At 37.5% G+C, this 15,023-nt stretch overlaps 1 protein-coding gene across 1 annotated transcript; it reads right to left on the bottom strand.

The window, feature by feature from the left end:
• Positions 1-205: 205 nt before the first annotated feature.
• Positions 206-7,029, bottom strand: RBP4 (retinol binding protein 4). Its single transcript, XM_059851633.1, is given in 7 exon segments — positions 206-408; positions 3,757-3,969; positions 5,365-5,471; positions 5,599-5,735; positions 6,407-6,542; positions 6,703-6,810; positions 6,812-7,029. Coding segments are annotated over 7 exon segments (918 nt in total). The 5' UTR covers positions 7,015-7,029; the 3' UTR covers positions 206-394.
• Between the last annotated feature and the right edge of the window lie 7,994 nt (positions 7,030-15,023).

Genomic DNA, 15,023 nt, shown 5'->3' with positions numbered 1-15,023 from the left:
AAAATATAATATTCTAGTTGAAAATAAAATACATATACTTGGAGGTTTATGATAAATACTCTTTTGGTCAGAAACTGAAACCACTAAAAAAAGCAAGATTAAATTCTTAATTATCACCAGTCACCAGTTCAAAAGGGTGTACTAAGATAACAGGCTACTAATGAAACCAGTGTGTATGTATGTACAGATTTGCATACAATTTGCATCCTGTGTAATCCAAGTTTATTAAAATGTTTCATTGGTTTATTAACAAGGTGAGATACACAGCTCAGATAAATATATTGAAAATCTAAATGGACCCATTTAAAGCGTTTTCCAGAGAACACAGGATCAATGTGTTAACTTTACATCCGTGGTGCTGTTACATGGGTTCTTTCCATAGGGTTGGATCTCCTTAAGAGCAAAATCCTGAAACACACAAAAACCACAGTTGTGTCTGTCAAACATTCCAGACAAAATTTAATTACACAAACATTCACCAAATTTAAAATGCATACATATCTAATTTCTTTAAAATGCTCTTGAGTCCAGCAGTCTGTTATTGTAATAGTAATGCCATTGCCTTACTCTGCAGTTTATAATTCTAAGGAATTTTCAACTCGGAACAAAGCAGGAATTCATCCAATCAGTTACAGCTCTCCTGAGAATTTTAATTCTTTTGCAGACAACGTACTGAGCAGATCAATGATAGAGTATCTTTCAGTGATACTGGATTTAAAAGAGTCTGTACTTTAACAAGCTTCTAGTTATTTGCCTAAAAAGAATTAATTTAGGATTGTCTTTCAACAAAGTAAGAATCTCCTGACCCCCAAAACTTCTAATGGCAATAGTAAGTTAGCAGAAGGAATATACCACTCTTAATTTCACAATTGTTGCTTCCAGCAAATGCTAACAGCAGATGCAGCTTTCGACTCTACTGAAATTACACTGTATTTACAAGTACTCTCACTTAATATTGACATTACACAGCTTAAAGTTACTTGAGCTACTACTCTGAGAGACCAAGAGTATCATAGCTTGAGCTGTATTTGAGAAGGAGCTGCTATCATAAATGCAGTGTAAGTTAGAACAAAAAACTTTCATTTCCTATGCTTCTCTTTTGCCTTGAACAGTCGGTATATTTTAACAGATATTTTCATTTTTTTAAATCAAGTAAGTTTTGTATATCTATGAGTTGAGCGGGCACACACACACGCACACACACACACACACACACACACACACACACACACACACACACTCTCTTAATTAGCTTTAAGACATAGGCAGAGTGTGCACAATTAGCAACAGATACCAGCCTATTCTTGCAGCTTTACTAACATCAGTCAGAATTTTATCACAGAATTTTATCACAGTAACAATGGGATGCAGGTCAGTGCAGATGACTGAAGGTAGTTTGTTTTGGTAATAGTTCTGTAGCTCTTAAAAGCAGAGTTAAAAAGAAAGCAGTAAGGCTTCTAATCCACAGATAAGGAATTAAGCAAATTTTGTAAGAGTTTCTGATATGAAGTTTCACCAGAATTTTTTTTTTTTTTTTTTCAGGTTTAGCTCGCAATCATTCCCTCAGTCCCAAATGTGCTTTCTTTGCAGGAACTTTTACTTGCTGATACTGGAGAATTCAGAATTAACTAATAATAGGGTCCCAATCAATGAAGGGGAAAATGCAAATTTCTGGCTTTAGTTTAATTTATACTTTGGTGCTGGGTTTATAAACTCTGGCATAATCCTTAATAAAAAGGCACCCAGGCTCCTATTTTTTGTTTGTAAACTACGGAACTCACACAGTCAGACACTCAACTCACACAGTACTCAACACCTAACATCTCAGTATAAATTAGGATAGCAAACAAAGAACAGTGTGACTTGGTAGATTAGATATTTGATATCTATAACACACAAGAAGAAGCATGATCAGCTGTTAAATTTTCTTAGATTTAATAGAACAGCCCTAAACATCTGATTATTTGGCTTTCTCATTTTCAGAAATTTTTATTCTTGCTGGACTTTATTTGAAAAGCAAGGAAGGCAGGACTCAAACCAGAAAAGTGAAATAAATTTATATAAAGACTTTGTTTCTTTTCTATCCTACCACTTATGCAATCATACAAATCATTCACAGAAGTTGATTCCATTTGCATTTATGATGTCTCTTATTCTTTACTGTTCTAAGTTTCAACTGTCTTATGTTGTCTCCAAATTCTCATTCAAGACAATTTTTTTTTCATTGTTCTCAGGCACTTTTCCCAGGTCACTGATCAGTACTCTAAACACCACCTGCCTCAGCAGAGTAGGTGGCACCCTGTTCCCCCAGACACCCTGTTATCAGCATACTACTTTACAACACAGCAATGTATTACTCTCTATTTATGGATCAGATGAACAGATAATAGAGCCACAAGAGCTGACTTTGCTCATCTGTTCTTCTTTATAAGACACAAAAGTTTCTTCAGTCAATCCCAGTTTGTTCTAGCATGTCATTGAGAAAAGCCTTTAATCTTGATTTACAGATTTCAGTGATGAAGAACATACAACAGCCCTTGGTAAACTGTTCCAAAGGTTAATGACCTTTGGAGTTAAACAAATGGCTGTTTATTTCTGCTCTGAATGTGTCCAGTTTAAAGTTCCATCCATTTAAATTTATTATTTCTGTGTTTGCAAGTCTTTTCCTATCCAATTCCTATTGCTTGTGTGGATAAGCACAGACTTTGCTCAGGTCAGCCTTTAACCTCTTCCTAACAGGAAAAGATGAAAATCTTTAAAGCACTCACTGGACGACACATTTTACAAACTTTCAATCATTTTCTCTGCTTTTCTTCAAAACTTCTAATTCATCCTCAATCCTTTTTCCAGGTATGCTTGTCACCTAATGTGACATAGCAATTAGATCTATGCCAAGCACAACAATCTCATGTGACTCTTGGTTTACACATGTGAGAATCGTATTAACTCTTTTGCTCACATCACTACATTGGGAGTTCCCTTGCATCTGATTCACCAGTCAAGTCTTTCATAAATAGCATGTCTCCCAGGATGTGAGGGGTGGGGAGGGAGTAAGGAGAGGTACTACTGTTTTATTTGTTCTAAATATTTTGGTTTTTCTCCTTCACTCTTTACAATTCCCCACTCTGGGTGTAATTCTTATCATAAGAAACATAGATTATTACCATTTGGCCTTTTGTAATACACTTGAGCATAAGTGAGGTAATTCCCTGTGTTGTAAGCTCAGCCTGACTATATGACTCAAGATAGTGTCATGCTTCCAGTGTGAGGGCTATGTCCCTCTTCCACAGCTCTTTGTGAAACAGCATGAGGACTTGTGAGAAAGGGTCCTCTGTAAGGTATCCTTTCCAAGACTTCTATTTTCCTTAAAAGCCTTTCTGAAGAATTCCTCCAAAAAGTATTTGAACAAAGGCAAAGAGATGTGATAAAAGGTGCCCAATTACTTTTTACCATAGCTATGAAGTTTATCCTTACTGTGTTTACTCACACTACATTGATTTAATTGTTTTACAACTTCCTCTAATTACTGTTTCAGCTGACCTGATATGCTGCATGAAAACTGTGCACCTCAGCTCTCCTTCAGATAAGGGAAGCAAAAGTTGGAAATAACTTACAACAAGCTCCAGTTTTCAAAAGACAAAGTTACAGCCACTAAGTAAAAAGCTTTATGCATTTGATATCTAATGAGCAATAGAATCCCAGTGCTTTAGTTGTTAAACCCTGAAATAAAATTATTCAGAAAAAAAAAGTTCTCACCATTATGAGCGATAACTCTGTATTTTCTGTCCAAACAGAGGTCTATCTGCCTTTGTCTGACAATTTTCAGTGCATCTGGAGGCAATCCCTTGGGGTCCCGGGAGAACACAAAGGAGTAGCTATCAGCACAAGTGCCATCTGCATTTAGCTGGCGGCAGGAGTAATGAAGAGCATATGTATCATAATCTGTGTCCACTACCCAGTGGTCATCATCTGGAAGAAACCATAGCAAAGAAGAAAAAGTGTTAGAGACACAAGTGAAATCTAGTAAATCGGAGAGAATTGCTGCCATAAGAAAGAAAGAAAATACTAAGATGAAGAAAGAAAAGAAAGAAAAGAAAGAAAGAAAAGAAAAGAAAGAAAATACTAAGATGAAGATCAGTACAAGTTATAGCAGATTAGCTTTTCATTTATTCCTGTGTCCAGTATTTAATTCCATGTTTATTTTTTAAAAGAAAATAAAGATGGACATGCTCGGCCTGCTCAAGGCGACTCAAACCCATAAATATTTTCCTACCAGGGATGTTACTTAAACTGCATTTTTAAGGAAAAATATAATCATGCAGTTTGCATGTGTATTAGAAGTATTTGCTACAAGTTCTGCCATAAACCCTCTTCTTAAAGCACTGTTACAATTTCAAATAATTCTAAACTATTTAGCTATGTAACCTGACAAAAACCTAGTCATACAGACACTCTGTTCCAACAGAAGTGAGGCTGTTTCAGTGTTTGCAGTAAAACCTGACATATCTGCACCTTCCTCTCCTGGAGCCAAAGATTCTCCCTTGCAGTACATCAGCACTGGTGAAGGCAACACTCTGTTGTCTTCCCCTTCTCCCCTGTGGGGGGGACACTAGACTTTTTAGAAAGGCAGAGTTTGGGGTCAGCCTGCAACTTGAAGAACCCATGACTCAGCAGCATATTGTTAGAAGACCTGGGAATTGTTTAAGACAAATCGGCATCCAAAACATGCTTTGTAACTTTGTTTTTGGATGGAATGGAGCTCCTATCAGTTCCACATTCTACCTGCTTCTCTTGGAAACAATCCAAGGAAATGTCTTGAGCTACAAAGTGTCCGAATCTCTACTTGGCTCAAGGAACTGATTTTCTATAGGGTGGAGAGATGACATAAAAGTACAAATGAAGAACATATGATCATATTTGTCTCTTAAAACAGATAAATCTCTATATTTGCAGACATAAGACCAAACAAAATAACATTTTATAAATCCTCTTCCCTGCTTGGCCAGCTCTGACATCAGGCTTCAGAGAGAACACTAACATCTGGTAACTGAGTTCTGAACTAAAACAAGTCTTAAAATACTTCATCTGCTTTACAGTGGCCTTCAATTATATTGCTGGGTAACAAACAAATGAAATACAACGATATAGAAAGGCCAGGTCTTCACTTGTTTAAAGAAAGCCAACCAGCTGTCCCATATAAAAAGTAGCGATTACCTCGTTCACATTAAGCTTTGCAGTATGATAGTTATGAAGTCTTTTAAGTGTATTTAAGAAATTCAACAGTACTTTTTCTTTCCCCAGCACGGACATACAACATAACTAGTCTTCCAAGTAGTTCTGCATCTTCTACAGTTAAGTACTCACTTCCTTTCTGCAGAAAAGAGGCGACTCCCCAGTACTTCATCTTGAACTTGGCAGGATCTTCTGTGTCAGTGAAAGAGCCGATCATGTCAGCACAGACATCCCAGTTACTGCAGCCAAAGAAAATATCACATTCCAGTGTAAGAGCACAGGTTCAGTGACTTGCACAGGAATAGCAGTAGGATTGGAGCAGTAGCTTAGCAAAATAGAACAAGAGGAGAGCGGCAAACAGCTTACTTGAAGAGTCTGACTCTGCCCTTTGCAGTGGCAGTCATTTGTCCATTCTCATCTACGCTGAACTGGGCTACCACATTGTCCTGCAGAAACAGCCCCTCAGGATCTTTTTTTGCCATAGCATACCAGGTGCCACTGTACTGCAAGGAAATAAGAAAGGCTGCATGTAGACTTAGAACAATGGAAACATTACAACCAGACAGTTCAGAATAGGGGAGGTGACAGAGGGAAGAGCATGCAGATCTTTGACACTATGCCTCAAAGGTGTACCTAAGAAGCAAATCTATCTGTTTCAACAGCATAAACCCATCAATACATGGTAGTGCTACCATAATTTGTGGAAATACTGACTTTTTTGGTAATCTTATCTGTATCTGCAGCTGTCCAGTATAAGGAATATATAGCAAAGTATATAACAAAGTGTAAGTATAACAAAATTTAGTGGAAAAAGGAATAGCAACTGGCAGATCTTGCCAGATCTATGCACATTTATTTCCTTGCAATGGTGTCTGAAAACACTAGAGTATTAATTTTTCACAGAAACAGCCAAGTCAATACAGTCTTTCTGCTTATACCCTACAGTTTGAGACCAGTCTGCTAAAACTCAGTTTCTGCAGTATTTCTTTATCAATCAGGTGCATCAGGATCCAGCATCTGTGGAGGTTTGGACATCATACACTTTAGCTGTCTCTCAGTATCACACTCTGTGACTTCAAAATGTGACCACACTGGTGCCACTGAATGCCAAATTTTGTAGCCTGGAAAGAGCTATGCAAGACATCACAAATCCAGGAGAGTAAAGAAGATTTACCCTGGTCTTGTCGAAGTTCTCCTTGACTTTGAAGCTGCTTACTCGGCAGTCCCGCTCTGCAGTGCTGCTGTCCATCAAGGCCAGTGACAGCAGCAGCAGCCAGGGCAGAGCTCTCTCCGTGTGGGCCATCCTGTCCCTGCAGCAAACAGAGAATAGCATCAGAAACAAGCTCTGTCACACAAGTGAAGGGAGGAAGGCTGCCCTGATAGGTCGCCAGGGTCTCAGGCAGCTTTCCCTGATGCATGAGCAAGGAAGGCCCCTGGTTGTCCCCAGCCCACAACAGCAGGGTCCCTTACAGACAGTGCCGGTCCCTGGAGCCTCTTGAGAGCCCAAGTGTTGATGGTGGTGGCAGTGCCCAGGCAGGGAATGCTTTATGTACTCCTGGGGCTTTCGCAACCCGCTGAGCCACATTGGAGAGGGCAGCAGGGAGGCGGGCTGGTGGATGCTGCAGGCTGGGGCCCCTTCACAACAGCCTCTTGCGTAACACCCATGGGCTCAGGTGGTCTTTGACCCTGATCTGCAGCCAAGCCGGCGTTAGGAACAAATGCCTCTCTTTGCTTTTCCCAACCGAAAGCAGAGCTCACACCTGGGGGAAGGGGTGTGCACATGTGTGGGGAGAACAAATGGAATGAGAGGCATCCCACCTTTGCTTGGGGGGAGAGTGAACTGCCTCCACCTCCTCTGTGATTTTACACACTGCAGTCCAAAATCCATCTTACCCAATATGCTCGACCCAGTTACAAGGTGCAGACTCATTTCCTCCACCTCCTCCCCAAAGTCCTTTCCTCTTTTTCCCTGATAAACAGTGGCAAACATAATACTTGCAAGTTTCTGCTCATGTTTCTGAAAGCCTGGTTATCCTAGAAGCTCTTCAGGTCCTCATGACTGGCTCCCTCTTGCTTCCAAAAGGCTCTCTTGGCTAAATCATCTGAGCAGCCCCCAGCAACAAGAACGGCGGGGCCTGCAGATCCTCAGGATGGTGAAAGAGCCCTTATATGTGGTACCAGAACTGAAGTGTGGCCTGCAAATATCCAAGTGCATGTACACACCATATCTGGCCATTCTGACATGTGGTTAACTTTAAATCAGATATTCCATAACTTCTGTTCTGGTTTTGGCAAAGTGTTTTCGGTTATATAAACCATTATTTTCTCCTGTCCCGGCAAGTTTTGCTGCCTCTCAGTCAATATTTGTTCTCTAGTTTCAACATCTTTAGGAAGCATTAGAGAAAATCTGTTAATTATTTTCTAGGCATGTAACCAGAGCAGGATAGGAATGATTGTTACCAAGAGAACTAATTCACCTACCTTTTTCACCTCCCATTTTTTTTAAAGAATAAAGGCAGAAGCCTGTTATTTGAAAAGCTGGTATTCATTACTTTAAAAATCAAGCAAAAATATAATTTAAATATGGAGATACCAATGTAGTATAAAAAATACCTCAGTAGTAGCCGATGTACAGCTTTAACCAATTTATTCAGCACGGCCTTTCCCAGAGGTTTACTTAATATTCCTTTCATACATTCATAAAAATATTAGACCTCTTACTGTTGCTGTCCTTTACAATCTCTTCTCACATATAATGCAAACAATTGGATTGATTTATCTTCCTTTTCTGCTTTATGCTGGAGGCTTTTTGCACAGTAAATATGTTTTGTTCACTTAAACATCTACTGCTCAGGGCAGTTCCATGTCTGCCTTTGATTTCCTGGATAACATCAGTCACTAAAAATTCCACTGTATTTAATATTAAGCTTCTATTCATAGTAAAGAACATATTTAACACAGGGAATTAGAAGGGTGTATGTATATTAATTGTCCTGAAAGTTTCAGTGGTAGCTTTGCAATAAATCAACATTTCCATTTTTAAACTGAGATTTTCAAATTTGCTAATTCCTACAAAGACTGAAGAGAAAAAGTAAACTCTATTCTTCTGGTGACTTTCAGAATCTTGCTCTAGTCTGGCAATGGTGATACCAGTGATAGATATACATTTTTATAAAACCTTTACAAGACACTCACTGGTCTTGATATATGAATTCATCATATGAACAAGACCAAAATCAACATGGATTTTCTTTGTTCACTGTCTCACATGACTGATAGCAATAAGACGGATTATTGCTTCATTCATAAGTTTTGAATCTATTACTTTATTTAAAGAAAACAATTATTTCTTTATTCTCTGCCAATTTGTGAAATTTTATCATTTCTCTTAAGTTTGCTCTCTTCAAAAATCTGCATACTTCTTTATATTACCAGAGAGGTTCTCTCAGGATCAAATCTATTCCTATCAAGTTTTTCAATAGCATAATTGTCTATGAAGTTTTCAAAGGAGTCCACAGTCACTCATGCACATATGTCAAAACCTGCTGAGATTTGACCACCTCTGAAAATCTAGGTCAGTGTTCTTTTTATGCATACTGCTGTTGTCAGAAGATTTACAGGCAGGAAATGAAACCAGGTGTCAATTAAATAAAAATTTACTTCTGTCAATAAGTTATAATACGATCAGTTCTAAATGTGTGCAAGGGATATTACAGCCTCCTAAATTAATCTGATGCAATAAATCTGAATCAGAAACATGTAATTTTGTATAAGCCATGGCACAGCATTTCTTTAATTGTGTATCTCTACCAATCTCTGCAATATTTGGCAACTTATATCTGGTGGAGGTGCCTGACACATTCAGTAATTATAACTTCCACTTATTCAGGTCCTTGAGTTTGGGATCTCTACAAACTCTAGACAATGCCCAAGGAAAATCTTCTAATGATGTGTTATCATTGGGAATCTGGGGCAGTGCAGCTCCAGTGAAATCACACCAGTACTTCCCAGTCAGATTTCGACAAGTGCGGAAGAGAAGCTGGGCAAGTCAGAATGCCATGGAGGTTACATGGGGAGCTGGGCTCTGCCTCCTCTGCTTTAGCTCTACCTCCAACACTGCCTGCTGGAGACACAGCTTACACTGATGAAGTCCTTTCAGGGTTACAGGTGAAGCACTTCCTTGGTTCAGTGGAACAGGGATTTTAGGCAAAAAAGCTGCTCTGTTGTTGGTTAAGTCTGGGGGACGAATGAAAGGTTTCTGGCAGATGAGCAGGGCTATGGCAATTCAAGGGTGAATTCTTCCTCAGTCCTAAGAGATGCCAGCAGAACTGTGTAAACTCATAAACAGTGTAAACTTTGCCTCAGTTAAATATCATTTGGATTGACTGGCCTCTGAGTTTGCTTGAGAAACTCTGTCAGTGGGTGATCCTCATTCAGACCTAAATATTCACCTCTTAGATTTGTACTTCTCATGCAAACTGAAAGGAACTTGGGCCAGGATTTTGCATCTGAGAGGACTGTGCATAGATCAAATCACTGATATCCAAGGATTTCTAGGTTCTGGGAAAGCCCAGACAATTATGTTTAAGTGAATTAATAAAATTCAATAAATGATTTAAATATTGATAAGTTTCATACATGACTGATACCTGAGGCTGGGAGCATATTATGAATATTACAGATTTTTTTTTTTAAGTCACTATGTATTTTTTGGAACTATATTTAATGAAAGGGAAAGAAGGTCTTCTACCTTTGCATTTTGTCAAGAGGACAGAAAAGGGGCTAACTTCTGGCAGTGACTCTGTGACTGGATTATTTTCTACATTAATAGCATGTAAAATTCTGCAATATTCTCAATTAGATATAGCAAGGAAAAAATATGGAAGGAAATGGCTGAAAAAAACCTTTCATAATAGGAATTATTTTATCTATGACTTTTAATAAAAGGAAGAAACTAGTCAAATTACTATTTAAACATTTTTAACACTGCAACTTTCAAGCTCTACATATTAAATTTTTTTTTTGTTCCAAGAATTAGTCGAGCTCTTAGGAGAAAGTTGACTCAAAAATTGCTAGTAGGAAATGGAACATCCATTTCCAGCCAGACTACAATAGATTGAAAGACTTTTTGCTGTGTTCTCTTGGTTGTTTATTTATAGAATGCCATTCATAAACATGGGCATCCATTAAAGTCTCAGAGGTAGATTCGCAGGCAAATGAATGACCACTGTGTGCACAGAGCAGGGGATGCAAGTGTAGCCACTGCCCTGTGAAACCAGACTCATATCAATAGCAAATGGCATGAGCTGTGCCAAGGAGCTCAGTGTACTTTGTAAGGGACAGCAGTGCACACTGTCACCATCACAACTGCTCCTCTTGGTGGCAGTCTGAGTACAGAGGTCAAGGACAGAATGGAATAGAAGAGATTGCCCTTTGCTCCATGCCAGCCTGTGTACTACCTGTTCTTGTAATTTAATGACGCGACATTTTGTTTAGGGAGTAAATTTACACTTAACTCTTTACAAACAGTATTTACTAACAGAACTAGTTTAAAATGGTACCTCTATTTTCTTTAGCAAGTCTTTTTGAGGATTGTGATTCTGATTTGAAACTTTTTCTGGGCATATTACTAAAATGGAAACAATATAAAACAAAGATCTAAAGTTCACCAACAGGCTGGCCAGCCAGGTGAGAAGAGCTCTAAATTATAAATTATGGAAGACATAGACCTTATGTACTGAGTCCAGCAATGAACCACAAAGTTCACAAAGCAATAGGAGAATCTGACAAAAATAGAGGCTGAGAGAGTTGAGACTCTTCAGCCCAAAAAATTTGAGGGGATCTTAACAACATACATACTTGACAGGGGAGCATGAAGAAGACAGTCAGACCCTTCTCAGCAGTTCTGAATAACATTCTCAATAATAAAAACTTGTCAAGTAACCAAAGATCTCTAGGGAGTAAATGTGAGAATGGCTGACATTAAAAGGCTGCTGCCTTTTGCCTTAGTCTGTACACTAAAATTAATGCCAAACTATGAAGAAACCCATACTTTTGGTCAAAGCTGCAGTGCATCAGGCAACCCTTCACACTAGACTGGCCATTTACTTCAGGAAATCTCCCCCAGAATCAATAATCTCTGTTGATTACTAATTTCATGATCCCCCAGAGCTAATGATTGGTAGTTTTAAGAGAACATAAACATTTGCAGCTCTATGGAAAAAGCAGTTAACTTATTATCTTCAGTGTTTATGTTTTTAAAATTATTTTTGTAAGAAAAGGGATAGAGTATTATTTTAAAAGAAACATTAAATTAAGGACGTTTATAAGGGTTCCCAGTAGATACCAAGTCAGTGACACCAAAACGTTTTAGTGCCAAAACCTGGCTCTGTTAGGATCACACAATACCTGCTGAAAAAAACAACAGAATCAATTCTCACAATGTATCCATTTAGAAAAAAAACCCCAAACAACTCTGAATATTAATTTCTTGGATTATGCATATGATTCTCCAATGTCCAGACAGCAACCAAGATATTAACCACATCAAAATTCATGCAATTGAAATAAGCATATTTGGTCTGTGCTTTTTTCAGATAATCTTAACTGAATAAACCACATTTACTGCTATAGGATGGGCAGAGACATTCAGATACAAACACTGAGCTGAACTAGGAAACCTTGTAAATGCCTTTGACATTTACGTGCTGCTTGAATCTATTTAAATAACCATGTCTGTCAGTTATCCTTCTTAGGAGTTTCCATGTATCACAAGGGCTCAGGAATGGTCTACTACTAAGAACTACTCCATAAATAGTTTGATTTCTGTAGGTACTATGAACGTCAAAGGCAAATGACATCATATGTATTAAAATCACAAAGCACACATACTTCTGAGAGTCTCTGAAATTAAATTAAGTTAAAATACAAATGTGAATTAGCTTTAATAAAAATAAAATGTTCAATACTGTGGAAAAAAAGGAGAGTAAAAGAGATAGAACAGAAAATAAATGTCATATTCCAGCAGAGAAACTTTAAAATTCATTACAAAATTTTAAAAAGAACTTTTGTTGGTTTCTGATATTTCTTTCCATTTTATTTCACACTTGACAGCACAAGAGTGCAATTTTAAGAGTGTATCTAAATAAGGGAAAATGCAATAAGAATTTCTTTAGGACATAAAAATGATTATGGGACAGCCCAGCTACATCTGAAATATTTTTTTACAAAGAAAATGTATCACCTTACAGTAGTACTTAAATAAAAAAATATCTTTACAAATAGTGTAGTTTATCCTTTGTAAAAAGAGATGAGCATGAGGGAGATTTGGTGAAAGCATGAAAAGCATTTTAGGTGATTTGCACCGAGAAAAAAATGATAATAAAATTATAGTAAATTTGCTAGTTTACAAAAATGTAAACCCCCAACCTCACAGCCCCCAAAGAAAATAGTATCACTTGGTCAGTTTGCCTGTATTCACTTGTTCTCCCTCCAGAGAGTGACATGCCACTCTATTTCATTGAATTAATGTGATCACAATATAAAGATTTGATGTTTAAACTGATTTATCATGTGTGATAAAGATGAATGTGTAAGTCTTACATAGAAATGAATTTTTTAGAATGTTTTAGCTGGGCATGAGACAGGTCCTCTATAGGAGCCTTCAACTTCAAAGAAACTACTATGTGGAATGTTCCAAAGTCAGTAAAAAAATATGACTGAACACGTAATGCAAAAAAATTTTACTATTCCTTCACATGATTTCACTGAGGCTCTTCAACATCCTCTTCTTTTAAACCACAGAGTGAAAAGTAATGAGCTAGAAATTAGGAAGATGACAAGCACTAATTTAACTCTATGTAGTTACATGTAAAATTATTTTCAAGGCTCAACTTCTTTTATATGTATTGCTCAAATATTGAAACTACTAATATTGAATTTGAGTAAGAATAAATATGCCTTTCTAGTGCTGTTTTCTTGTGAACTATGTGTGTGTACAACAGTGAGAACACTGCTGTGTTGCCACAAGTTCCTATCACTGGACCACCTGTCAAGAAGATGCTGCAGACTCACACACCCACCAGGGAGGGGCCTGTCCCCCAGGCTGCTGGGGGCAGCAACCCAGTCAGAGAAAAGGAGCCAGGCCAAATTGTGTTTTTAATGTGCTGATTTTCATACACTTTTTAAAATCTGTAGAGCATCTGCAGTCTGGCAAAAAATTAGTTCCATAAACAGTGTTTCATATCATGGTCAGAGGGAAAAGGAATGCTAGGTGTCATTGAGCATCTATCAGTAACCTGTTCTTTGTGCTCAAGAGTATGTGTCAGTTGCCCATGTTGATTCTTTGAGATCTGTTGATAAATACTAATGTTGACACACTAGCTTCTGGCAGACAGATGATGTACTTTTGCAATACTCTTTTCAAATTAAGAATGGCCAACTGGTGTATGTTTTACTTTCTTACACCAAGAATCTCTTATTGCTTTTGATCTAAGTGGATGCCATAAACCGAAGTAAGATTAATTGTATTTCAGTTCTCCTACTGTGCTGGAATTCAGATCTGTTTCAATATACACAGATCATTTACTGTCATAGTTGGTATTTAAATTCAGCCTTCTCATGTAGCTTTGGAATGTTTGCTCCTCAAATTCAACACATTTTCTACCATTCCTTTTCCATTCATGTACGTAATGTTGAACTTCTAATGGCAGGAAACTTTAGACATGCATAGCCATATATCTGTATCTATATAGATATATGGTTATCTATGGTATATCTGTGACCAGAGTAAAGATTTCCTCTTTGCCTAATGTTTGTCAGTTATTTTTGTGCTATTTCATAGAACAGACACCTCCAACTTTTTCTGAAGAAAGTGTAGACCTTGACTGAATATTTATGCTTATAGAATAAAAATTTTACTGTTTCCTCAGTTTGAATTTAATCAGTTTTCTGATTTTATTCTTTATTTTGCCTCTCTCTTTTTGAGGGAAAAAAAAAAAGAATAAGCCATATCTGGCTGTACTAAGTCACATTCTAATTCTTTTATTCCATCTTCACCTAGGTAAATCATTCGAGCACTTGAACAAGCTCGGTCTTCTGTAAGGTCTTAAGGATTTCACCCATTTTATTCATGTATAGCTTCATAATTATTTACTTTTAGTAATCCAATTTCTATCATCTCCTGACTATTTCAAAGAAAGCTAAGTTCTACCCTTTAAAAGATTTTTCCATAACATGCTGTTTTCCTGCCCTTAAGTGCCTCTCAGAAATACACATGTGTACATCTGTGCACGTGTATAATGTGGGGTAAGGATCTGGGTGGAATTTCTCATATGAAGTTTTAATAGGAACTTCTGTGTGCACAGCACAGTATATATACAGTGAATGAAGGAGATAACATACAGGTACACATATCTACACATCAGACAATTTTATATGAATTAATTGGTTAGTTTAAAATGCTAAAATGGCTCCCTGAGGATTTATGAGCTAAGAATGCTCAGGGGTTTAGTGTCCTGACATCTCTTTAATTAGCGGTCTCCAAGATCTCACACTAAGAAGATGCTAAGCCAGTGCCTTCTGTCATATCTCAAGAGTATCAGAAGGCTTGGAAGCCACAGAGGAAGATGAATGTATTATTTCTGTGAGCTATACAATATGTACAAAGTACATTTTTCTTACTAGGTTAGGACTAGGGTTAGGGTTTTCTTACAGGTTAGGACTTCTTGCTGCCATTCCTGCTTTGATGGTGATGCAGTTCTAAAAGAAATACTAAGAAAAATCCAGCAAAA

The sequence above is a fragment of the Haemorhous mexicanus genome, chromosome 7 (genome assembly GCF_027477595.1).
Source record: "Haemorhous mexicanus isolate bHaeMex1 chromosome 7, bHaeMex1.pri, whole genome shotgun sequence".
Taxonomy (NCBI): Eukaryota; Metazoa; Chordata; class Aves; order Passeriformes; family Fringillidae; genus Haemorhous; species Haemorhous mexicanus.
This window is presented reverse-complemented; position numbering and strand designations above follow the sequence as displayed.